Below are 24125 nucleotides of genomic sequence, written 5' to 3'. Positions count from 1 at the left end.
TCGACAACTTTCCACACAATCTAGGAAAAATCTCACAAAATTCCTTATGTCTACTCCATATCCAAAAAAATTCCACAAAATTCCCGAAACATCCCACAAAATTGCCAAAATTTTCTCAAAACCCTTCGAAATTCCAGTAACATCCTGCAAAACCTTGACAACTTTCCACACAGTCTAGGAAAAATCCATCAAAATTCTTCATGTCTCATCATTATCCCTCAAAACTCCACAAAATTCCCACAAAATTCCAGAAACATCCCCCTAAATTCCCAAAATCTTCTCAAAACCCTCCCATATTTGAGAAACATCCCACAAAATCTTGACAACTTTCCACACAAACAAGGGAAAATCCATCAAAATTCTTCATGTCTAGTCAATATCCCCAAAAAATTAACAAAATTCCCAAAAAATTCCAAAAATCTTCTCAAAACCCTACCAGCTTCCAGAAACATCCCACAAAATCTTGACAACTTTCCACACAATCTAGGAAAAATCCATCAAGATGCCTTAAAATTCAAAAAAAGTCCCACAAAATTCCAGAAACATCCCACAAAATCTTGACAATTTTCGACACAGTCTAGGAAAAATCCATCAAAATTCTTCATATCTCCTAAAAATCAAAAAAAATTCCACAAAAAATTCCCACAAAATTCCAGAAACATCCCACAAAATCTTGACAACTTTCCACATAATCTCAGAAAAATCCCTCAAAATTCTTCAGGTTGCCTCAAAATCCCTCAAAATTCCACAAAATTACATTAAATTCCCGAAACATCCCACAAAATTCCCAAAGTTTTCTCAAAACCCTTCGAAATTCCAGTAACATCCTGCAAAACCTTGACAACTTTCCACACAGTCTAGGAAAAATCCATCAAAAATCTTCATGTCTCCTCAAAATCCCTCAAAATTCCACAAAGTTCCCACAAAATTCTAGAAACATCCCACAAAATCTTGCGAACTTTCCACATAATCTCGGAAAAATCCTTCAAAATTCTTCAGATTGCCTCAAAATTCCTCAAAATTCCACAAAAATTCCTCAAAATTCCAGATACATCCCACAAAATCTTGACAACTTCCCCCACAAATTAGGAAAAATGCATCAAAATTCATCAAGTCATGTCAATATTTCACAAAATTCTACAGAAATCCCACAGAATTCCAGAAACATCCCACAAAATCTCCACAAATTGACACAAAATAAGAAAAATCCCTCAAAATTGTTCAAGTCTCCTCAGTATCCCAGAACATTGCAAAGAAATGCCACTAAATTCCAGGTAAATCTTGCAAAATAATTAAAATTTTTTCAAATACCCACGAAAATCCCACAAAATTTCTCAAACATCCCACAAATTGTGATAAACCTTGAGAAAACGCAACAAAATTCCAGAAACATCACACAAACTTCCCAAAATCTTCTCAAAACTCTTCGAAATTCCAGAAACATCCCACAAAATCTCAACAACTTTCCACACAATCTCGGAAAAATCCATCAAAATGCCTTAATATCCTACAAAAATAACACAAAATTCCAGAAACATCCCACAAAATCTTGAGAACTTTCCACACAGTCTAGGAAAAATCCATCAAAATTCTTCATGTCTCCTTAAAATCCCTCAAAATTCCACAAAGTTCCCACAAAATTCCAGAAACATCCCACAAAATTCTATGAATCTTCTCAAAACCCTACCAAATTCTAGAAACATCCCACAAAATCTCTACAACTTTCCACACAATCTAGGAAAAATCTCACAAAATTCATTATGTCTACTCCATATCCAAAAAAATTCCACAAAATTCCCGAAACATCCCACACAATTCACAAAATCCTCTTGAAACCCTAACAAATTCCAGAAACATCCCACAAAATCTTGACAACTTTCCACACAATCTAGGGAAAATCACTCAAAATTCTTCATGTCTCCTCAATATCCCACAAAATTCCTAAAACATCCCCCTAAATTCTCAAAATCTTCTCAAAACCCTATCAAATTACAGAAACTTCCCACAAAATCCTAACAATTTACCACACAATCTAGGAAAAATCCATCAAGATGCCTTAAAATTCCAAAAAAGTCCCACAAAATTCCAGAAACATCGCACAAAATCTTGACAATTTTCGACACAGTCTAGGAAAAATCCATCCAAATTCTTCATATCTCCTAAAAATCAAAAAAAATTCCACAAAAAATTCCCATAAAATTCCAGAAACATCCCCCAAAATCTTCTCAAAACCCTACCAAATTCGAGAAACATCCCACAAAATCTTGACAACTTTCCACACAATCTAGGGAAAATCCATCAAAATTCTTCATGTCTCCAGAATACCTAAAAAAATTCCAAAAACACCCCATAAAATCCCCGAAATCTTCTCAAACCCCTACCAAATTCCAGAATCATCCCACAAAATTCCACAAATCTTCTCAAAACCCTACCAAATTTTAGAAAGATCCCACAAAATTCTATAAATCTTCTCAAAACTCTTCGAAATTCACGTAATAGCCCACAAAATCTTGAGAACTTTCCACACAATCTAGGAAAAATCCATCAAAATTCTTCAGGTCTCCTCAAAATTCCCAAATAATTCCAGAAACATCCCACAAAATCCCCAAAATCTTCTCAAAACCCTACCAAATTCCAGAAACTTCCTACAGAAACGAGAAAACTTTTCAACACAATCTAGAAAAAATCACTCAAAATTCTTCATGTCTCTTCAAAATTAAACAAAAATTCCACAAAATTGCAGAAAAATCCGACAAAATTCCTGAAATCTTCTCAAAACCCTACCAAATTCCAGGAATATGCAACAAAATCGTGTCAAGTTTACCCACAATCTCGGAAAAATCCATTAAAATTCTTCAAGTAAATTCAATATCCCACAAAATTCCAGAAACATCAAACAAAATTCTTCAAATCTTTTCAAAACCCTACCAAATTCCAGAAACATCCCACAAAATCTTGACAAATTTCCACACAATATCGGAAAAATCCATCAAAATTCTTCAAGTCCCCTCAATATCCCACAAAATTCTACAAAATCACACAAAATTCCAGAAACGTCCCACAAAATTACAGAAATCTTCTCCAAACCCTACCAAATTCCAGAAACATCCCACAAAATCTTGACAACTTTCCACACAATCTCAGAAAAATCCATCAAAACTCCAATTTCACAGGCCTATTTAACATTTGATCCATCAAAATCAGTCCTTTGCTTTGTATTTTGGAAACTTGTTCATTTTGGGGAATTTGTCGTCTTCTCAGGGCATTGAAGGTCAATCAAATGCTGCAGGTTTCATTCTTCCTTTAATATGGTCTGTGTGCTGGGGTTTGACTCTTAAGCAGAGCTCATTTTTTATTTTGCAGCCTAGCAGTTCTCCTGTGGGGCTGTGGGCAGGTCAATTCACTTGAGAACGATGGGTAAATCAGCTCCTGGGAAGCTGTGCACTGCCTGGCCCCGATGCTTCAGCAAGCTTGAGGTCAGCTTGGCTGTCTTGGACTGTCTAATAATAATGCAGAATAATAGAATTAAGTATTCATTTTAATTGCTGATCAATAAGATGTGTTTTCATCTAAATCTGCGTGCTAGTTTCTAAACCACTACAGTCTGTTTCATCAATGACCTTCTTCATTTTTGCTTTCTAGTTTCTGCCGATCTCATTTTCTCGCCTGTCCCTGGGAGAGGAAGGGATGATGGCTGGAGGTTTGGCAGTCAGCGAGGGCCTGGCCACCACTACAGTTCTGGACTCTCAGCCTTGGAGATGTGATCAGGAATCTGCTGTTAGTTCCCAGTTTTGTATTGCAAAGACTGACCATGCTGCCAGCACTGTGTTTTATAAGTGAATTTCCATTTGGTCAAACTCCAAAGCAGCCTTAATTTTAAGGTGGAATTCTTTGTGGATGAGGCTGTGAAGAATATGGTGTTTATACTCCCATCCTACCGGCAGTACAGTAGAACAACTCCTAACTGATTTGGTAATAAAGACCTAGTTTTTCTTCACTAAACCTGCCCTAGCAAAATTCATAAGCTGGTGATAGCTATCTCTGGAGTGGAAAATCTTTATTGAGTTTATGGACAATTTAATATACTTTGTCAAGCTTTGCTGCTTAATTTCTGTTCATCCAGAGACACCTGGGGCTACCTTTGCTTCCTAAGGGATTAAACTAGCAAGCACTTAGAATCAGATTTTGGGAAGATGGGTGCAGGAGACTTGGTAATTCACTTCAGAAAAATATAATAATGATGAACACTTCAGATGGAAATGATAGTATTTGACATACTATGTGAAATGCTTTTAAGTTATTTTTTAGTTTTTCTTTAATTTTTAATCCTGGATAAATTAAATGAGGCTTTTGGGGAAAGCATGAGCTGGAATTTATATTGTATTTATATTGCCCCGCCGTCACCGAGGACAGGGCTGTCCAAAGAAGTTGATGCAGCTGCTGAGGCAGAACTGTGACCTGATGCAGCTGCACCTTCGTTACTGCTCTCAGCCGAGGCCAAGAACCAAGTCAGCGGCAAAAGTGGGCATTGGGAGGAGACTCCGCATCTCCCCTCAGTTCTGACCTCCAGAGCGTCAAATCAGCTCTTTGACTCACAGCTCACCACAGACCTCGAAACAGGAGGCAAAGATCTACACCAGTTGGCCTTTCATAACTTCTCACCCATCTATTACCTTTCTGTGGCTAGCTTCAGAAAATGGGGGGGAAGCCATTCCAAAGAAAACGACCAAGGAAATCACACAGCACTCGGGACTTTTTCCAGGCATCAAATTTTTAATGGATGATGTGAAGTAACGCAGAAGCAATTCCTGTCCACAGAAAAAAAGATTTCAAATGTTTTTGTCTCAAAGACAATCACTGGATGTTGAAAATTTCTGCTGCTGAAAGTTACATTAGGTCCTCAACACTGAGCAATCAATATCCCCACAATCTAAACTGTGAAATTACCACCTCGGCAAGGAGAAAATTTTCAGGATTTGCAACTCATCTCAAAACTTCAGTAGAACTGAACCAGCAGAATTTCCCTGAGATGCCATTGTGTTCTGGAACCCCTCAAATACTCACTAAAACAGACTTTACTTTCAGTAGGACAGCTGTTGATGAAAATCTGCGGTAAAACCTATGAGAAGTGGCCATGTGCACGCATCTTCCTTCCCACAGCAGGCACAATCAAATCCTTCTTTGAATGGCCTCAAAGTTGAGCAGCACTCATTGGCACAGCCTCTTCTCCCACAGACAGGCCAGTGAGCAACACGGCAGCGCCAGCCAGATGGGCAAGGACAAGAGAGAGCAGATGCCAACAAGGCTTTGAAGCTGTGCCAAGGGAGGTTTACGCTGGGCGTTGGCAAGAACTTGTGCCCAGAAAGGGCCATTAGATCCTGCAATGGCCTGACAGGGGGCTGCTGGAGTCATCCTTGTGGCAGGTGGGCAAGGCAAGCCAGGCCGCAGCGCTCGGGCCCCGCTCTGCTGGCCATGATTGCCGCCATGGCTCACAGGTTGGACTCAACATTCTCTCAGGGCTCTCTGAGGCCAGGGCGTTCTGTGCTTCTGTGACATCACAGCCTCTGGCGACGGCACGGTGCCTGGCAACTGTCGCCAGCTGTTGCTGCGCCCCAGAGCCCAGGCAGACCTGCTTGCAGAGAGACGCCCAGAGCCTCTGTGCTGCCGGCAGAGCTCTATGGCTGCTCACGGCTCTTCCTCGCTGCTGCAGCTTTACGTGCTGCTGCTCTTGGCCCATCCCCTCGACCCTTCCAGCAAACTTGAGCAGAGCACGGATGCCTCTCCTATGCTTCCGGAGGATTTCTACCCGGAGGAGACGGACCCTGAGCAGATCCTGTGGGTGTCCTGGGCAGTCCTGCTGGTTGGCGTGCTCATCATAGGCATGGCCATGGGATGGGCCCTTGAGAGAAGATTTCAGAGATGCTGGAAAGAGGTGAGGCGGGGCTGGGGGGGTCAGGGAGGCGGGATGGGGCAGACCTTGAGGGCCTCTTGGGCACCCTTTGGCCAATGCCCTGCAGCAGAAGGGGCCTGAGCTCCTGACTGGGGAATCCGGCCCAGGGGCTGAGCCCCATGGACAGCACCAAGCAGAGGCGGCCAGAGCTCTGCCTCCTGCAGCCTCTTCCCCGGGGCAGCCCAGCCCAACTGAGCCCGAGTCTCTGTCTCCGAGGCCAAAGGCAGCCCCACTTTGTGGGTGCCGGCCCCGCTCTGCCCCTCTGCCTCTTCCATGGGGATCCCTGCGCTTTGCCTTGCAGCGGAATCTCCGGAGCCCTTCAGGCCGTGCAGGGCCCCGCCGCCATCGAAGACACGGCTGTCCAAAGAAGTTGATGCAGCTGCTGAGGCACAACCGTGACTTGATGCGGTTGTGCCTTCGCTCTCAGCCGAGACCAACAACCAAGACGGCGGCAAAAGAGGGCATTGGCAGGAGACTCCGCACCTCCCCGCAGCTCTGACCTCCAGTGCGGCACTCTGTCTTCAGAACATTACGGGGAATGTGTGACCAGTGCCCAGCCCAGGCACTGCGACGTTCCTCATCTTAGAAGTTAGCCACACCCCTATTGTTAGTTGTAGGATTCCCCACCACGTTTCCCCCAAGAAGTTGACCTTTCCCTTAGTGTTCAATTCTAAACAGTTGAAGTATTGAAGTATTTTAGGCTTAAGATTCTTACCCCATAGTCTTCAAGTAACGTTGTAGTGTAGATTTTAGAAGTAGTCAAGTGAATAAAGTTCACGTTTTCTACACATTGCTGTGTCATTTTCTTGATGTTGCACCTGAGACCTGGGGACTCCTTGAGAGATGGGTTTGCATGGCAGCTCCAGACTGCCTGCAATGGAGAGCCCGAGTGCCCCAGCAGGGTTTGCAAGAGTATGGAGGGCTGCGGGAAAGAAGAAGGTGGCCAATATTCACCTGCCTCCACCTTCCAAGGAAGCTTGGAGTCAAACCCTGTCTGCACGTCAGGGGGGACCCTAAAGGCCCCGGCAGGCATCAGGATGGCCCCAAGACGGGGGGCTCGCAGGACTCTGGGGCACCATGAAAGGAGCAGGATCATCCCTGGAATGCTGGGAGAGAAATGCAGAGACGTCTCCCCTGGGATCCAGGCAAGGGCTGAATTCAGGCAGGCAATTAGATCCACAGGCTGCCTGGGCTATGGCAGCTATCAGTCCTGCTTCATAGATTTCTGGGGGGAGTTTATCTATATAGATCTGTATTTAGTTCTTTCTATTTATCCTGTTGACCCTCCAAATAGGATTAGATTTCATTTGCCTACAAAACATCCGTTTTTTGATTTGTAGGAATCAACCATCTGTGCTCCCAGTTTCAATGACTTCTCTCAAATTCATTCTGCATCTTGCCCCTTTACAGCACCATCAAATACCTCTGTTAAATAAAAAGAGTATCAGTGGAAGGACGACAGTCTTGTTGCTTTCTGAAGAAAGTTAACTTTGATGACATATCTACTTTTAAAAATCCCATAGGAATAAAACTTACAGATCAGCTTTAGAATTTCAGAAGCTGGTTCAGAAGCTCAACTCTTCCACACCACTTTACTTTTTGGGGACATTCAGCAGCAATAGCAAACAAGCACAGCAAAGAAATGGAAGAAGAAATGCAGATCATCAGCAGCAGACCACCTAGCAAAATCCATTTTAAATACAGCTCCAAGTTCTCAAAGAGCAAGTTTGAAGTGTAAATGGAGACACTCATACCAAATTACTACCAGTTGGTACTTTTGACATTTCCACTGGCTTTCCTCTTCACTTTTTTATCTCTCACCTAAGGGAGGAGAAAAAAACCCAAACAAACACAACCTTTCAGGCAGAGAAAAGATGTGGTTGCTCTTGAAGAAAGCATTTGATTCTGCCTGTAGAAGAACCTGTTGGGAAAAATAGTAGCTTTTAGCAAAATGCCACTGTGCTCTTGCACTTGTTCTACCCCTGTGAGAAAGAACAGGCACGTCTGTAAGGTTCCTGCAGCTCACCCTGGCTGAGGGTCATTGACCACTTATCACTGCAGGGGTCACTGGCTATAACGATGGTGGAAAATGTGGAGGGAGCTGGATAAATAAATGCTTGCCATTGCCTTAGCAGAAAAAAACCCCATCAAAAACAACCCACCCTCAAAACAAAGCAATGAAAATAGTTTGCCTCTGAATGAAAAGAACTTCAATTAACCATATGATGTCTGCTTTTGGTTCAGCATTCATCAATCTGAATTTGAATATGCATAGGGTAATTCAAGGTAACTGAAGCTTAAAGATCATGTCTATTTACTTGTGCATAGCCTATACTGAAGCACATTAAAAAGCCGTGTTTTGCTTGAAATCTGCGCGGTATTAACTTCATTCCCTCTTATACTCACTAGGTAATTAAATACATGAAGAAACAGATTTTTTTTTTTTTTATTAAGAATGCATTATAAATTAGGAAGGCATGGCTTTATCAGTGTCTGCTAATACCAACATTACTCAGCTAAGTTGAAAGTATTAACACAAGAACTTGATGACAGAAGCAATGTTCATCAGAGCCTCAACAATAAAGTTGCAGTTCCAAGTTTTTCAGATGTCCTACACTTGCTAAGGCATCTCCAGAAAGAGGAGACGACTGAAAATAGCAGAGGAAATTTGAAACCCATTTCTCTTTTGGTTTTTTTTTTTTCAGAACTTTCTTGTGGGCAACAGAAAACTCCTAATATGTGGAATGAAACGTAGTTTTTTTGCCTGAGTCATGAGTCATCCCCTCAGTTCCAACCTGATCCAGTGGTCACTTGAATCTTGGAAAGGGTCAAATCAGCAATATGAAATTTCAATTGTATTCATGAAAGTAGCTCTTTTTTCTCCATTCCCCTCCCTCTCCCAAATATATCAACACCAAGTGAGAAAGGCTTGATTTGAAAGATAATTATTACAGAATTAAACATGGACATAGCTAGTTTGCTACAAGTTCCAGCAGATAGAGAAACGAGAGCAGAATCAGAGGTTATCAAACTCAATATAAAATCCAGCTCATGCTTTCCCCAAAAGCCTCGTTTAATTTAGCCAGGATTAAAAATAAAAGAAAAATGAAAAAATCATATAAAAGCATTTCACATAGTATGTCAAATACTATCATTTCCATCTGAAATGTTCATCATTATTATGTTTTCCCATAGTAAATTACAAGGTCTCCTGCACCCATCTTCCCAAAATCTGATTCTAAGAGCTTGCTAGTTTAATCCCTTAGGAAGCAAAAGTAGCCCCAAGTGTCTCTGGACAAACAGAAACTAAACAACAAAGCTTGACAACATATATTAAATTGTCAATAAACTCAATAAAGATTTTCCACACCAGAGATAGCTATCACCAGCTTATGAATTTTGCTAGGGCAGGTTTAGTGAAGAAAAACTAGGTCTTTATTACCAAATCAGTTAGGAGTTGTTCTACTGTACTGCCGGTAGGATGGGAGTATAAACACCATATTCTTCACAGCCTCATCCACAAAGAATTCCACCTTAAAATTAAGGCTGCTTTGGAGTTTGACCAAATGAAAATTCACTCATAAAACACAGTGCTGGCAGCATGGTCAGTCTTTGCAATACAAAACTGGGAACTAACAGCCGATTCCTGATCACATCTCCAAGGCTGAGAGTCCAGAACTGTAGTGGTGGCCAGGCCCTCGCTGACTGCCAAACCTCCAGCCATCATCCCTTCCTCTCCCAGGGACAGGCGAGAAAATGAGATCGGCAGAATCTAGAAAGCTTAAGCTAAAATCAAGAAGGTCATTGATGAAACAGACTGTAGTGGTTTAGAAACTAGCACGCAGATTTAGATGAAAACAAATCTTATTGATCAGCAATTAAAATGAATACTTAATTCTATTATTCTGCATATTATTAGACAGTCGGAGACAGCCAAGCTGACCTCAAGCATGCTGAAGCATCGGGGCCAGGCAGTGCACAGCTTCCCAGGAGCTGATTTACCCATCGTTCTCAAGTGAATTGACCTGCCCACAGCCCCACAGTAGAACTGCTAGGCTGCAAAATAAAAAATGAGTTCTGCTTAAGAGTCAAACTCCAGCACATAGACCATATTAAAGGAAGAATGAAACCTGCAGCATTTGATGGACCTTCAATACCCTGAGGAGATGACAAATACCCCAAGATGAACAAGTTTCCAAAACACAAATCAAAGGACTGATTTTGATGTATCAAATGTTAAATAGGCCTGTGAAGTTGGAGTTGTTAGGTTGCACATGAAAGAAGGGAAAAAAAACACACCCCAACCCTCAAATGCAATTTTAGATCCCTCTTGGAAAATTTGCTTTAAAAAGAGAGGAATAGATACAATCTTCCCCTCACCTGGAGATTTTAATGAATTCAAGCGAGAAAAGAACCTCTTTTGACACCAACCATCCTTAGTAGCAACATTTTGCAGCACGCAATTTGCAAAAGTTAACCTGCCAGGCAATAATACAGAAAAGAAAAATGAAAAGGAGGGCAAGGAAAATCATCTTCTGCTGAAACTGCTCTTCTACAAAAACAAAGTGATATTAAGATTCAGCCCGTGAAGAACACATACCTCAACCATGAGAGAAAAACACAATTCTTAAAAATTTCTTTGCTACATTAGAGATAGAAAATTGACTACAAATCAGGTGTTCAGTACTTGTTGCTTGTTCAGGACTCAGACATCATAATTACTACCACAATATTAGAAGAACAATCCAATAGACCTATCCCAGGGATGCATTTTAATTCATTTGCTGGTGCCAGCCATGCTGTGCTTTGGTTCTATCCATCCATCCATCCTGCTGCAAAAAGGTTCAATTGTGTTTTCACCAGCTGAGACAAATCAGCTCTTTGACTCACAGCTCACCACAGACCTCGAAACAGGAGGCAAAGATCTACACCAGTTGGCCTTTCACAACTTCTCACCCATCTATTACCTTTCTGTGGCCAGCTTCAGAAAATGGGGGGGAAGCCATTCCAAAGAACACGACCAAGGAAATCACACAGCACTCGGGACTTTTTCCAGACATCAAATTTTTAATGGATGATGTGAAGTAACACAGAAGCAATTCCTGTCCACAGAAAAAAAGATTTCAAATGTTTTTGTCTCAAAGACAATCACTGGATGTTGAAAATTTCTGCTGCTGAAAGTTACATTAAGTCCTCAACACTGAGCAATCAATATCCCCACAATCTAAACTGTGAAATTACCACCTCGGCAAGGAGAAAATTTTCAGGATTTGCAACTCATCTCAAAACTTCAGTAGAACTGAACCAGCAGAATTTCCCTGAGATGCCATTGTGTTCTGGAACCCCTCAAATACTCACTAAAACAGACTTTACTTTCAGTAGGACAGCTGTTGATGAAAATCTGCGGTAAAACCTATGGGAAGTGGCCATGTGCACGCATCTTCCTTCCCACAGCAGGCACAATCAAATCCTCCTTTGAATGGCCTCAAAGTTGAGCAGCACTCATTGGCACAGCCTCTTCTCCCACAGACAGGCCAGTGAGCAACACGGCAGCGCCAGCCAGATGGGCAAGGACAAGAGAGAGCAGATGCCAACAAGGCTTTGAAGCTGTGCCAAGGGAGGTTTACGCTGGGCTTTGGCAAGAACTTGTGCCCAGAAAGGGCCATTAGATCCTGCAATGGCCTGACAGGGGGCTGCTGGAGTCATCCTTGTGGCAGGTGGGCAAGGCAAGCCAGGCCGCAGCGCTCGGGCCCCGCTCTGCTGGCCATGCTTGCCGCCATGGCTCACAGGTTGGACTCAACATTCTCTCAGGGCTCTCTGAGGCCAGGGCGTTCTGTGCTTCTGTGACATCACAGCCTCTGGCGACGGCACGGTGCCTGGCAACTGTCGCCAGCTGTTGCTGCGCCCCAGAGCCCAGGCAGACCTGCTTGCAGAGAGACGCCCAGGGCCTCTGTGCTGCCGGCAGAGCTCTATGGCTGCTCACGGCTCTTCCTCGCTGCTGCAGCTTTACGTGCTGCTGCTCTTGGCCCATCCCCTCGACCCTTCCAGCAAACTCGAGCAGAGCACGGATGCCTCTCCTATCCTTCCGGAGGATTTCTACCCGGAGGAGACGGACCCTGAGCAGATTCTGTGGGTGTCCTGGGCAGTCCTGCTGGTCGGCGTGCTCATCATAGGCATGGCCATGGGATGGGCCCTTGAGAGAAGATTTCAGAGATGCTGGGGAGAGGTGAGGCGGGGCTGGGGGGTCAGGGAGGCGGGATGGGGCAGACCTTGAGGGCCTCTTGGGCACCCTTTGGCCAATGCCCTGCGGCAGAAGGGGCCTGAGCTCCTGGCTGGGGAATCCGGCCCAGGGGCTGAGCCCCATGGACAGCACCAAGCAGAGGCGGCCAGAGCTCTGCATGCTGCAGCCTCTTCCCCGGGGCAGCCCAGCCCAACTGAGCCCGAGTCTCTGTCTCCGAGGCCAAAGGCAGCCCCACTTTGTGGGTGCCGGCCCCGCTCTGCCCCTCTGCCTCTTCCATGGGGATCCCTGCGCTTTGCCTTGCAGCGGAATCTCCGGAGCCCTTCAGGCCGTGCAGGGCCCCGCCGCCATCGAAGACACGGCTGTCCAAAGAAGTCGATGCAGCTGCTGAGGCACAACCGTGACTTGATGCGGTTGTGCCTTCGCTCTCAGCCGAGACCAACAACCAAGACGGCGGCAAAAGAGGGCATTGGCAGGAGACTCCGCACCTCCCCGCAGCTCTGACCTCCAGTGCGGCACTCTGTCTTCAGAACATTACGGGGAATGTGTGACCAGTGCCCAGCCCAGGCACTGCGACGTTCCCCATCTTAGAAGTTAGCCACACCCCTATTGTTAGTTGTAGGATTCCCCACCACGTTTCCCCCAAGAAGTTGACCTTTCCCTTAGTGTTCAATTCTAAACAGTTGAAGTATTGAAGTATTTTAGGCTTAAGATTCTTACCCCATAGTCTTCAAGTAACGTTGTAGTGTAGATTTTAGAAGTAGTCAAGTGAATAAAGTTCACGTTTTCTACACATTGCTGTGTCATTTTCTTGATGTTGCACCTGAGACCTGGGGACTCCTTGAGAGATGGGTTTGCATGGCAGCTCCAGACTGCCTGCAATGGAGAGCCCGAGTGCCCCAGCAGGGTTTGCAAGAGTATGGAGGGCAGCGGGAAAGAAGAAGGTGGCCAATATTCACCTGCCTCCACCTTCCAAGGAAGCTTGGAGTCAAACCCTGTCTGCACGTCAGGGGGGACCCTAAAGGCCCCGGCAGGCATCAGGATGGCCCCAAGACGGGGGGCTCGCAGGACTCTGGGGCACCATGAAAGGAGCAGGATCATCCCTGGAATGCTGGGAGAGAAATGCAGAGACGTCTCCCCTGGGATCCAGGCAAGGGCTGAATTCAGGCAGGCAATTAGATCCACAGGCTGCCTGGGCTATGGCAGCTATCAGTCCTGCTTCATAGATTTCTGGGGGGAGTTTATCTATATAGATCTGTATTTAGTTCTTTCTATTTATCCTGTTGACCCTCCAAATAGGATTAGATTTCATTTGCCTACAAAACATCCGTTTTTTGATTTGTAGGAATCAACCATCTGTGCTCCCAGTTTCAATGACTTCTCTCAAACTCATTCTGCATCTTGCCCCTTTACAGCACCATCAAATACCTCTGTTAAATAAAAAGAGTATCAGTGGAAGGACGACAATCTTGTTGCTTTCTGAAGAAAGTTAACTTTGATGACATATCTACTTTTAAAAATCCCATAGGAATAAAACTTACAGATCAGCTTTAGAATTTCAGAAGCTGGTTCAGAAGCTCAGCTCTTCCACACCACTTTACTTTTTGGGGACATTCAGCAGCAATAGCAAACAAGCACAGCAAAGAAATGGAAGAAGAAATGCAGATCATCAGCAGCAGACCACCTAGCAAAATCCATTTTAAATACAGCTCCAAGTTCTCAAAGAGCAAGTTTGATGTGTAAATGGAGACACTCATACCAAATTACTACCAGTTGGTATTTTTGACATTTCCACTGGCTTTCCTCTTCATTTTTTATCTCTCACCTAAGGGAAGAGAAAAAAACCCAAACAAACACAACCTTTCAGGCAGAGAAAAGATGTGGTTGCTCTTGAAGAAAGCATTTGATTCTGCCTGTAGAAGAACCTGTTGGGAAAAATAGTAGCTTTTAGCAAAATGCCACTGTGCTCTTGCACTTGTTCTTACCCCTGTGAGAAAGAACAGGCACGTCTGTAAGGTTCCTGCAGCTCACCCTGGCTGAGGGTCATTGACCACTTATCACTGCAGGGGTCACTGGCAATAACGATGGTGGAAAATGTGGAGGGAGCTGGATAAATAAATGCTTGCCATTGCCTTAGCAGAAAAAAACCCCATCAAAAACAACCCACCCTCAAAACAAAGCAATGAAAATAGTTTGCCTCTGAATGAAAAGAACTTCAATTAACCATATGATGTCTGCTTTTGGTTCAGCATTCATCAATCTGAATTTGAATATGCATAGGGTAATTCAAGGTAACTGAAGCTTAAAGATCATGTCTATTTACTTGTGCATAGCCTATACTGAAGCACATTAGAAAGCCGTGTTTTGCTTCAAATCTGCGCAGTATTAACTTCATTCCCTCTTATACTCACTAGGTAATTAAATACATGAAGAAACAGATTTTTTTTTTTTTTATTAAGAATGCATTATAAATTAGGAAGGCATGGCTTTATCAGTGTCTGCTAATACCAACATTACTCAGCTAAGTTGAAAGTATTAACACAAGAACTTGATGACAGAAGCAATGTTCATCAGAGCCTCAACAATAAAGTTGCAGTTCCAAGTTTTTCAGATGTCCTACACTTGCTAAGGCATCTCCAGAAAGAGGAGACGACTGAAAATAGCAGAGGAAATTTGAAACCCATTTCTCTTTTGGTTTTTTTTTTTTCAGAACTTTCTTGTGGGCCACAGAGAACTCCTAATATATGGAATGAAATGTAGTTTTTATGCCAGAGTCATGAGTCATCCCCTCAGTTCCAACCTGATCCAGTGGTCACTTGAATCTTGGAAAGGGTCAAATCAGCAATATGAAATTTCAATTGTATTCATGAAAGTAGCTCTTTTTTCTCCATTCCCCTCCCTCTCCCAAATATATCAACACCAAGTGAGAAAGGCTCGATTTGAAAGATAATTATTACAGAATTAAACATGGACATAGCTAGTTTGCTACAAGTTCCAGCAGATAGAGAAATGAGAGCAGAATCAGAGGTTATCAAACTCAATATAAAATCCAGCTCATGCTTTCCCCAAAAGCCTCGTTTAATTTATCCAGGATTAAAAATAAAAGAAAAATGAAAAAATCATATAAAAGCATTTCACATAGTATGTCAAATACTATCATTTCCATCTGAAGTGTTCATCATTATTATATTTTTCTGAAGTGAATTACCAAGTCTCCTGCACCCATCTTCCCAAAATCTGATTCTAAGTGCTTGCTAGTTTAATCCCTTAGGAAGCAAAGGTAGCCCCAAGTGTCTCTGGACAAACAGAAACTAAACAACAAAGCTTGACAACATATATTAAATTGTCAATAAACTCAATAAAGATTTTCCACGCCAGAGATAGCTATCACCAGCTTATGAATTTTGCTAGGGCAGGTTTAGTGAAGAAAAACTAGGTCTTTATTACCAAATCCGTTAGGAGTTGTTCTACTGTACTGCCGGTAGGATGGGAGTATAAACACCATATTCTTCACAGCCTCATCCACAAAGAATTCCACCTTAAAATTAAGGCTGCTTTGGAGTTTGACCAAATGAAAATTCACTCATAAAACACAGTGCTGGCAGCATGGTCAGTCTTTGCAATACAAAACTGGGAACTAACAGCCGATTCCTGATCACATCTCCAAGGCTGAGAGTCCAGAACTGTAGTGGTGGCCAGGCCCTCGCTGACTGCCAAACCTCCAGCCATCATCCCTTCCTCTCCCAGGGACAGGCGAGAAAATGAGATCGGCAGAATCTAGAAAGCTTAAGCTAAAATCAAGAAGGTCATTGATGAAACAGACTGTAGTGGTTTAGAAACTAGCACGCAGATTTAGATGAAAACAAATCTTATTGATCAGCAATTAAAATGAATACTTAATTCTATTATTCTGCATATTATTAGACAGTCGGAGACAGCCAAGCTGACCTCAAGCATGCTGAAGCATCGGGGCCAGGCAGTGCACAGCTTCTCAGGAGCTGATTTACCCATCGTTCTCAAGTGAATTGACCTGCCCACAGCCCCACAGTAGAACTGCTAGGCTGCAAAATAAAAAATGAGTTCTGCTTAAGAGTCAAACTCCAGCACATAGACCATATTAAAGGAAGAATGAAACCTGCAGCATTTGATGGACCTTCAATACCCTGAGGAGATGACAAATACCCCAAGATGAACAAGTTTCCAAAACACAAATCAAAGGACTGATTTTGATGTATCAAATGTTAAATAGGCCTGTGAAGTTGGAGTTGTTAGGTTGCACATGAAAGAAGGGAAAAAAAACACACCCCAACCCTCAAATGCAATTTTAGATCCCTCTTGGAAAATTTGCTTTAAAAAGAGAGGAATAGATACAATCTTCCCCTCACCTGGAGATTTTAATGAATTCAGGCCATTTCAAATCTGTCAAGAAAGCCCTACCACAGTCCCCATCAAACAACATTTTCTTTCATTTTTTTCTTCTCATTACTACTTCAGAGCAGTCTAAATAACAGCAAATAAGGAAATTCAAGTTGCAATTCAAACACTAAGCTCTGGAGTCCTACATTGCCTTCAAACACCTGTATGAAACACTACCTTCATGCTTCATGCTCTCCAATACATAGTAGCCATTTATTTGCATATCCTTTGGCTGCTAAAGCTGTAACTTGCATTTCTATCAGCAGATGGGCCTGATTCTCACCTTCCCCTGATACACATGAGCAGTGTGGGCCCTGACTTTCTGGGCAGCTCACACTTCCTTGATTCTAACTCTTGACTTTGCTCTCTGTAACACGGCCCTTCCTGAATCCAGCCTAAGGTACGAAGCAGCCACACACCTTCTGAAGTTTCCATTATTGATATCTGCCTCTCCCCATTAGAATGCTTTGCAAAAACAATTAAGATCCAATGTTGCCCGTGTCTGCTGCAAGAGGAGCTCTCTGGCTTTTTTACTCCTATTTTTAGAACATTCTCTTTCTAAGGTCATGACGGCTGGGTACAAATCCAGAGCAACACCTTGAAGCATTAACAAACAGAAGCAACAGAAAACAGAAGCTGCTGCATTTCCTGCGGCCATTGGAGGGTGCAATTGCAAGTGTGAAAATATTGTAGTTCTGTCATTCAGTAAGAAGTACACGTTCCAAAGGAAATCCATTCAAAGCAGATTATACAGCATAGATTTGTTGTCCATTTTAAATTGTTACTGGAAGCCAAAGAAAGATTTCTTTGGGAGCCTCACAGGTTTGTCTTCATCATTTATAATGGAACAGTTACTCTGCTTTAAATTTAAGTGGTTTTTTTCCCCAACAGTTTCATCTACCTCCTCACCAAGCTGATACAGAATAGAGGAGCACAGATAGTGGGAGGAACAGATTTGGAATTCCATAAATGGACTTCTCATGTGGCTAGAACTGATATTTCCAGCTCTGTGGGCTTAGAGCATCCATCCAATGTCCTGCCAGTCCAGCACTTCCTGATGGTATTTGCAGCCACTGGCTCCACAGAAGTTAGATCAATGCGCTTCTCCTTGGATGTCATGTGGCTGCTGCAAGTGCAACAATGGAGCCACCAATTTCTAGTTGGAAGGTCAGGATTACAAATTTAAAACCTTACTGTTACAAGATGTAAAGGCTCTCCAATCCTGCTGTAAACAAGAGCTTTTAAGACACTTAACTCTTCCAACTTCAGCTTGCTTCCAACGTTACGGTATTAGCTTTTTTAGATAATAAAGGATTGTCTGTAGATTACTGTGGATTAAAATTATAACTGCAGACCTGAGTATTGGTCTCAAGTTTGATGGCATGAGGAAGTTGATGGTCTTCTTATCCATCCCTGGAATCATCCTGATGCACTGTCTCAACTATCTCCCAGAGGTATTTATTTTTTTCAACATGGATTATCTATTTTATGAAGTTTGGAACAGGGAGAATGGCTGCCTTCCATACAAATCAAACAGGTTGGATTTTCAAGTGATTCGAATTGTATCAAAGTCTTCAGACCCAAATAGGTGTAGCCTCTGTGAAATACAGAAGCCCTTATGAAAGGCTCACTCAGAAGGTGCGAATAGAATAAATAATTTAAGATTATTAATAATAAAAAATTATTAAATTAAAGAATTTAATAATAAAAAATATGAAGAAGGAAAAGGGCTTCATTCCCTAACTCTGCAGAATTCCATCCAAGTAGAATCTCACTCACTTTACAATGAAAGGAAAATAGTTTAGTGGTGGTGGCAGGGACAAGGCGAGGATAGACGGTGCCAGGGAGGATTCTACACCTAGAGATGCTGAGTATCCAGCCAAGAGACAGAAATTCATAGCAGAATAAGCTTCTACAAACTGAAAATACGCTTGGCTCAGGTAGGTTTCAGGCCACAACTTTGATTCTCCAGAGGCAAAAGTAAAGAACAGTTCAGTCCTTTTTCCTCCCCAACTCATTCCTAGGTCCGCTCGTGCACAGTTTGTAAAAGAAAAAAAGAGTCTCATTCAGAACAAGGACGTAGGACCTTTTCCCTCTGTTGCAATGAATGTGAAAAAAAATAAAGAAAAATACCTGCTCTGCATCTTGTGTTTATCTGCCATTTTAAACCACATTCTGAGCTCATCTCTTCTCAGAGGTACGTCCTTTCTAAATTTTACTTTTATTTTTTGGGTCCAAAAAGTATTACTACAAGTAAACTTCCCCTTGAACAGCCTGCCAGAGAAGAAGAAACAGCAGTGTTTGCTATCTGCCACCAAATTTTACATCCTGTCCTATAATCTTATTTTCATAAGCTCAAAGTCATTGGGGAAGGCAGAGAGAGATCTACATTTGTGCATCCTAGCAGGATGCTGTGCTGGAAAATATCTCTACCGAGTGTTCTTGGGTTAGTGGATCCAAATGACTTGATAATACTGAGGGTCTGCACTCATTTGTACTAAATGGATGTAGGGACATTGCCATTGGAAATACAAATTTACAAAGGGACTGCCCCATAGGCTTGTAGGAGTAGTTTTAGTTTAGGGGCATTATCCGATGATATGACTGACGATATCATATGGTCTCTGTGTTACCAACACAGCCCTACAGCCTTGGAATAAAGTTTCTAACAATAAAATACTTGGCATGCAATATGGAATGGTGGACAAAAAGAAAATTAATGTCATCAAAGTTAAGGACCCTAGCAACATTTTAAGAGAAGTCTTATGAAGATGAAATTCTCTATTTCAGCTCATTATGTGTTGATCTATTTTATATATTAGTAAGGGCCTGTCTGCACAAACCAGTCTTTGAAATACGTCGTGATATTAAAGGCTAAAGTCCTTGAAACCTTCCTGCAGGAGAGAGAGTAAAGCAAAACAATATCCGTGTGTACGGGACAAAAAATGTAAACCTGTGTGCATTAGCCAATAGTAGCTTGCTTAGCCCGCAGACCCTGTAAAACCCCATATAAGTGTGCAAAAGGTAGAAATAAAAGGCGTTCACGTTTACTTCTGTGAAGGCTGGTGAATAGCTGGTGGTCTCGCAATAATTTTGTGGCATTTTGAGAAAATTTTAATAATTTTGTGGGATTTTCCTTGAATTTTATAGGATTTTTTTGGAATGTTGTGGAATTTTATAAGATTTTGTGGAATTTTGAGAACACTTGAGTAATTTTGAAAGATTTTTCATATATTGTGTGGAAATTTGTACAGATTTTGTGGGATATTTCTAGAATTTGGAAGGGTTTTGAGAAGATTTCAGGAATTTTGCGGGATGTTTTCGTGAAATTTTTGGATTATTGTGGAATTTTTTGGAATATTGAGGAGACATGAAGAATTTTGATGGATTTTTCCTAGATTGTGTGGCAAGTTGTCAAGATTTTGTGGGACGTTTCTGAAATTTGGTAGGGTTTTGAGAAGAGTTTGGGAATTACGTGTGATTTTTGTGGATTTTATGGGATTTTGAGGAGACTTTAAGAATTTTGATGGATTTTTCCGAGATTGTGGGGAAAGTTGTCAAGATTTTGTGGGATGTTTCTGGAATTTGATAGGGTTTTGGGAAGATTTCGGGAATTTTGTGGGATGTTTTTTGAAATTTGAGGGATATTGAGGAGACATGAAGAATTTTGATGGATTTTTCCTAGATTGCGTGGAAAATTGTCAAGACTTTGTGGGATATTTCTGGAATTTGGTAGGGTTTTGAGATTATTTTGGGGATTTTGTGAGATGTTTCTGGAATTTCATGTGATGTTTGTGGAATTTTGAAGGGTTCTGAGTTGACTTGAACAATTTTGAGGGATTTTTCCTAGATTGTGTAGAGAGTTGTCAAGATTTTGTGGGATGTTTCTGGAATTTTGTGGGAATTTTTTGTGGAATTTTGAGGGATAGTGAGGAGATATAAAGAACTTTGATACATTTCTCCTAGATTGTGTGGAAAGCTGTGTTGATTTTGTGGGATGTTACTGGAATTTTGAAGGGTTTTGAGAATATTTCGCAAATTTTGTGGGATGTTTTCGGAATTTTGAGGGTTATTGAGGAGACATGAAGAATTTTGATGGATTTTTCCTAGATTGTGTGAAAAGTTGCCAAGATTTTGTGGGTTGTTACTGGAATTTTATGGGGCTTTGAGAAAATTTCGGGAATTTTCCGGGATGTTTCTGGAATTTGGTAGGGTTTTGAGAAGATTTGGGGAATTTTGTGGGATGTTTCTGAAATTTTGTTGGGTTTTCAGAAGGTTTAAAGGGATTTGTGGGATGTTTGAAAAATTTTGTGTGATTTTCTGGAATTTTGTGGAAATTTGAGAAAATTTTAATGATTTTGTTGGATTTTCTGGAATTTTGTGTGATTTTTGTGGAATTTTGAGGGATTTTGAAGAGACATGAAGAATTTTGATGGATTTTTCCTAGATTATATGGAACGTTGTCAAGATTTTGTGGGATGCTTCTGGAATTTGGTAGTGTTTTGAGAAGATTTCGGGAATTTTCTGGGGTGTTTCTGGAATTTTGTTTGATATGGAGCTGACTTGAAAAATTTTGAAAGATTTTTCAGATTCTGTGGAATGCTTTCAATATTTTGTGGGATGTTTCTGGAATTTGGTAGGATTTTGAGGAGACATGAATAATTTTGATGGATTTTTCCTAGTTTGTGTGGAAAGTTTTCTTTTTTTTGTAAGATGTCTTAGGAATGTCGTAGGGTTTTGATAAGGTTTTGGGGATTTTGTGGGATGTTTCTGGAATTTTGTGGGATATTGAGGAGACATGAATAATTTTGATGGATTTTTCCTAGATTGTGTGGAAAGTTGTCGAGATTTTGTGGAATGTTTCTGGAATCTGGTAGAGTTTTTAGAAGATTTTGGGAATATTTTGGGATGTTCCAGGAATTTTGTGGGATTTTTTGTGGGAATTTTGTGGGATTTTTTGTGGGAATTTTGTGGGATATTGAGGAGACATGAATAATTTTGATGGATTTTTTCAGGATTTTGTGGAAAGTTGTCAAGATTTTGTGGGATGTTTCGGAAATTTGGTAGGGTTTTGAGAGGTTTTTGGGAATTTTGTGGGATGTTTTTGGAATTTGGTAGGGTTTTGATAAGGTTTTAGGGATTTTTGTGGGATGTTTCTGGAATTTTTTTGGATTTTTGTGGAATTTTGTGGGATTTTGAAGAGACATGAAGAATTTTGAGGGATAATTCCCTGATTGTGTGGAAAGTTGTCAAGATTTTGTGGGATGTTTCTGGAATTTGTTAGGGTTTTGAGATGATTTTGGGGATTTTGTGGGATGTTTCTGGAATTTTGTGGATTTTTGTGGAATTTTGTGGGATTTTGAGTTGACTTGAAGGATTTTGAGGTATTTTTCTGAGATTGTAGGGAGAGTTGTCAAGATTTTGTGGAATTTATCTGGAATTTGGTAGGGTTTTGATAAGATTTTGGGAATTTTGTGGGATGTTTCTGAAATTTGGTAGGGTTTTGAGAAGATTTCGGGAATTTTGTGGGATGTTTCTGGAATTTTGTGGGATTTTTTGTGTAATTCTGTGGGATTTTGAGAACATTTTAATAATTTTGCAAGATTTTTCTGGAATTTTGTGGCATTTCTTTGTAATGTTCTGGGATGTTGAGGACACTTGAACAATTTTGAGGGACTTTTCTTAGTTTGTGTGGAAATTTGTGGAGATTTTGTAGGATGTTTCTGGAATTTTGTGGCATTTTTTTGGAAATTTGAGGTTTTTTGAAGAGACATGAAGAATTTGGATGGATTTTTCCTAGATTGTGTGGAAAGTTGTCAAGATTTTGTGGGATGTCTCTGGAATTTGGTAGGGTTTTGAGAAGGTTTTGGGAATTTTGTGGGATGTTTCCTGAAATTTTTGGGTTGCTTTTGAAATTTTGAAGGATTTTGAGGTGACATGAAGAATTTTGAGGGATTTTTCTGATATTGTGTGGAAAGTTGTGAAGATTTTGTGGGATGTTTCTGGAATTTGGTAGGTGTAAGAGACGGTCTGAAGATTCCCTCATCTGTCTCACAACCGTCTCAAGGACAGAGACTGAGACCCTGAATATCACAAGGGACTTGGTTTGGGCGTTTGGGCCTAGCTGAGATGGATGTTTGCTCAGTGATTGTTTGCAGGAGGTTGCACGGTACACTGCCCTCGTTCCTGCTGGTGAACAGAGGCTTGTTAACCTGTGCAACGAGTTCTCCAGGACTCACGGCTCTCGTTCCTGCTGGTGAGCAGAGGCTTGGTAACCTGCGCAACGAGTTCTCCAGGACTCATGGCTCTCGTTCCTGCTGGTGAGCAGAGGCTTTTGCGTGGTACCCTGTGCAATGGGTTTTCCACGACACCTTGCCCTCGTTCCTGCTGGTGAGCAAAGACTTGCAAGACATGGATCGCTCTGTACCCTACACCTGCTCCCCGCGCAATGGAATTCATCACAATGATCATCAATCTCCTCTGGCTTTGGCCCTGCGCCCCTCGCTTTGCAGAAGACTATAAAATTATACCCCAAACTTACCTTCCTTTGAGATCTCCCCAACGGACAGAAGACTCTGCATCGTTGGACGGCTGAGTGGACTTTGACGTTGGTAGCTCTAATCCCCTTACTCTCTTTTCCTTATGCTTTGCTTTCTCCTTTCTCTCCCTCTATCGCATATTAGTGCTGATGTGTGGTAGTGCATATTTCTGGGAGTTACTGTGTTTCTCTGTGACGTGTTTTTCCCCTCCCCTCCCTTATCCCTGAAACGTTACCCCATTGGTTGGCGCTATATGTCCCCCCGCCCCTCTCCCGAGGTTTGAAAGAGTCCAGGAAAGAGTAACCCGGCCTCTTCTCTCTCTGGCAGCTAGCCAGAATAAACATCTTCTGATCCCCTGGAGGGAGAAGCAGCACCTTTTGGTCTTTTCTCGGTCTCGAGGAGCCTCTCTGACCCCTCCATTCGACAGAGCTAGCGTGGATTTACTTCGGGGGGCAAAGGGAAGGTCTCCTCAGGTGGCGCCCATCGTGTGGGGCTTTAAAACCCCTCCGGACGGCTGGAAAACACCCCACGGGTGTTTTAACAAGCCTAGGGATAGCCATCTACCTCGCAGTTTTTCTGACGGGGGTCGAGTTGGTAGCTCGCGGACTACACGAGTCAACTCGGACTGGGACTTTTTTCTTTTCTTCGAACACCGCGCATCCTTCAGGAAACAGGTACTGGGGGGGTCGCGGGGGGTGTGAGAAATCTGGCAGTTGTTATAGGTGTTTTTGCGGGGCACGGTGGTGGTAGTGCTGCTGGCAAAGCCTCTCCCTGGTATCGGGACCAGAGGAGTCCACGTGGAGTGGGGGGGGAGTGCACCGGCAGCAGGTCCTGGGCTCCGCGGTGGTTTTTAAACCCTGACTGCAGTTTGGATCTTTTCTGCTTTTTCGGAGATAAAAAAAGGGTTAGACCAACCTGTGTAGTAAAGCCTTAAGACTAGCCATGGGTACTCTTTTGTCTACACAGGAAAGGAATAAATATT

The 24125-nt window shown here is 42.2% G+C and overlaps 1 protein-coding gene across 1 annotated transcript; it reads left to right on the top strand.

Annotated features, from left to right (window-relative positions):
* Nucleotides 1–5621: 5621 nt before the first annotated feature.
* LOC147646773 (uncharacterized) lies at nt 5622–6738 on the top strand. The gene is made up of 2 exons (XM_086873005.1): nt 5622–5932; nt 6252–6738. Exons 1-2 carry the CDS (start codon nt 5678–5680, stop codon nt 6447–6449), a joined length of 453 nt encoding a protein of 150 aa, XP_086729131.1. The 5' UTR covers nt 5622–5677; the 3' UTR covers nt 6450–6738.
* The last annotated feature ends 17387 nt before the right edge of the window (nt 6739–24125 follow it).

This window comes from Cyanistes caeruleus, unplaced genomic scaffold, assembly GCF_971803275.1.
Source record: "Cyanistes caeruleus unplaced genomic scaffold, bCyaCae1.hap1.1 HAP1_SCAFFOLD_80, whole genome shotgun sequence".
In the NCBI taxonomy this organism is placed as follows: Eukaryota; Metazoa; Chordata; class Aves; order Passeriformes; family Paridae; genus Cyanistes; species Cyanistes caeruleus.
The sequence above is the reverse complement of the archived record's forward strand: the minus strand, read 5'-3'. Positions and strand labels throughout refer to the sequence as shown.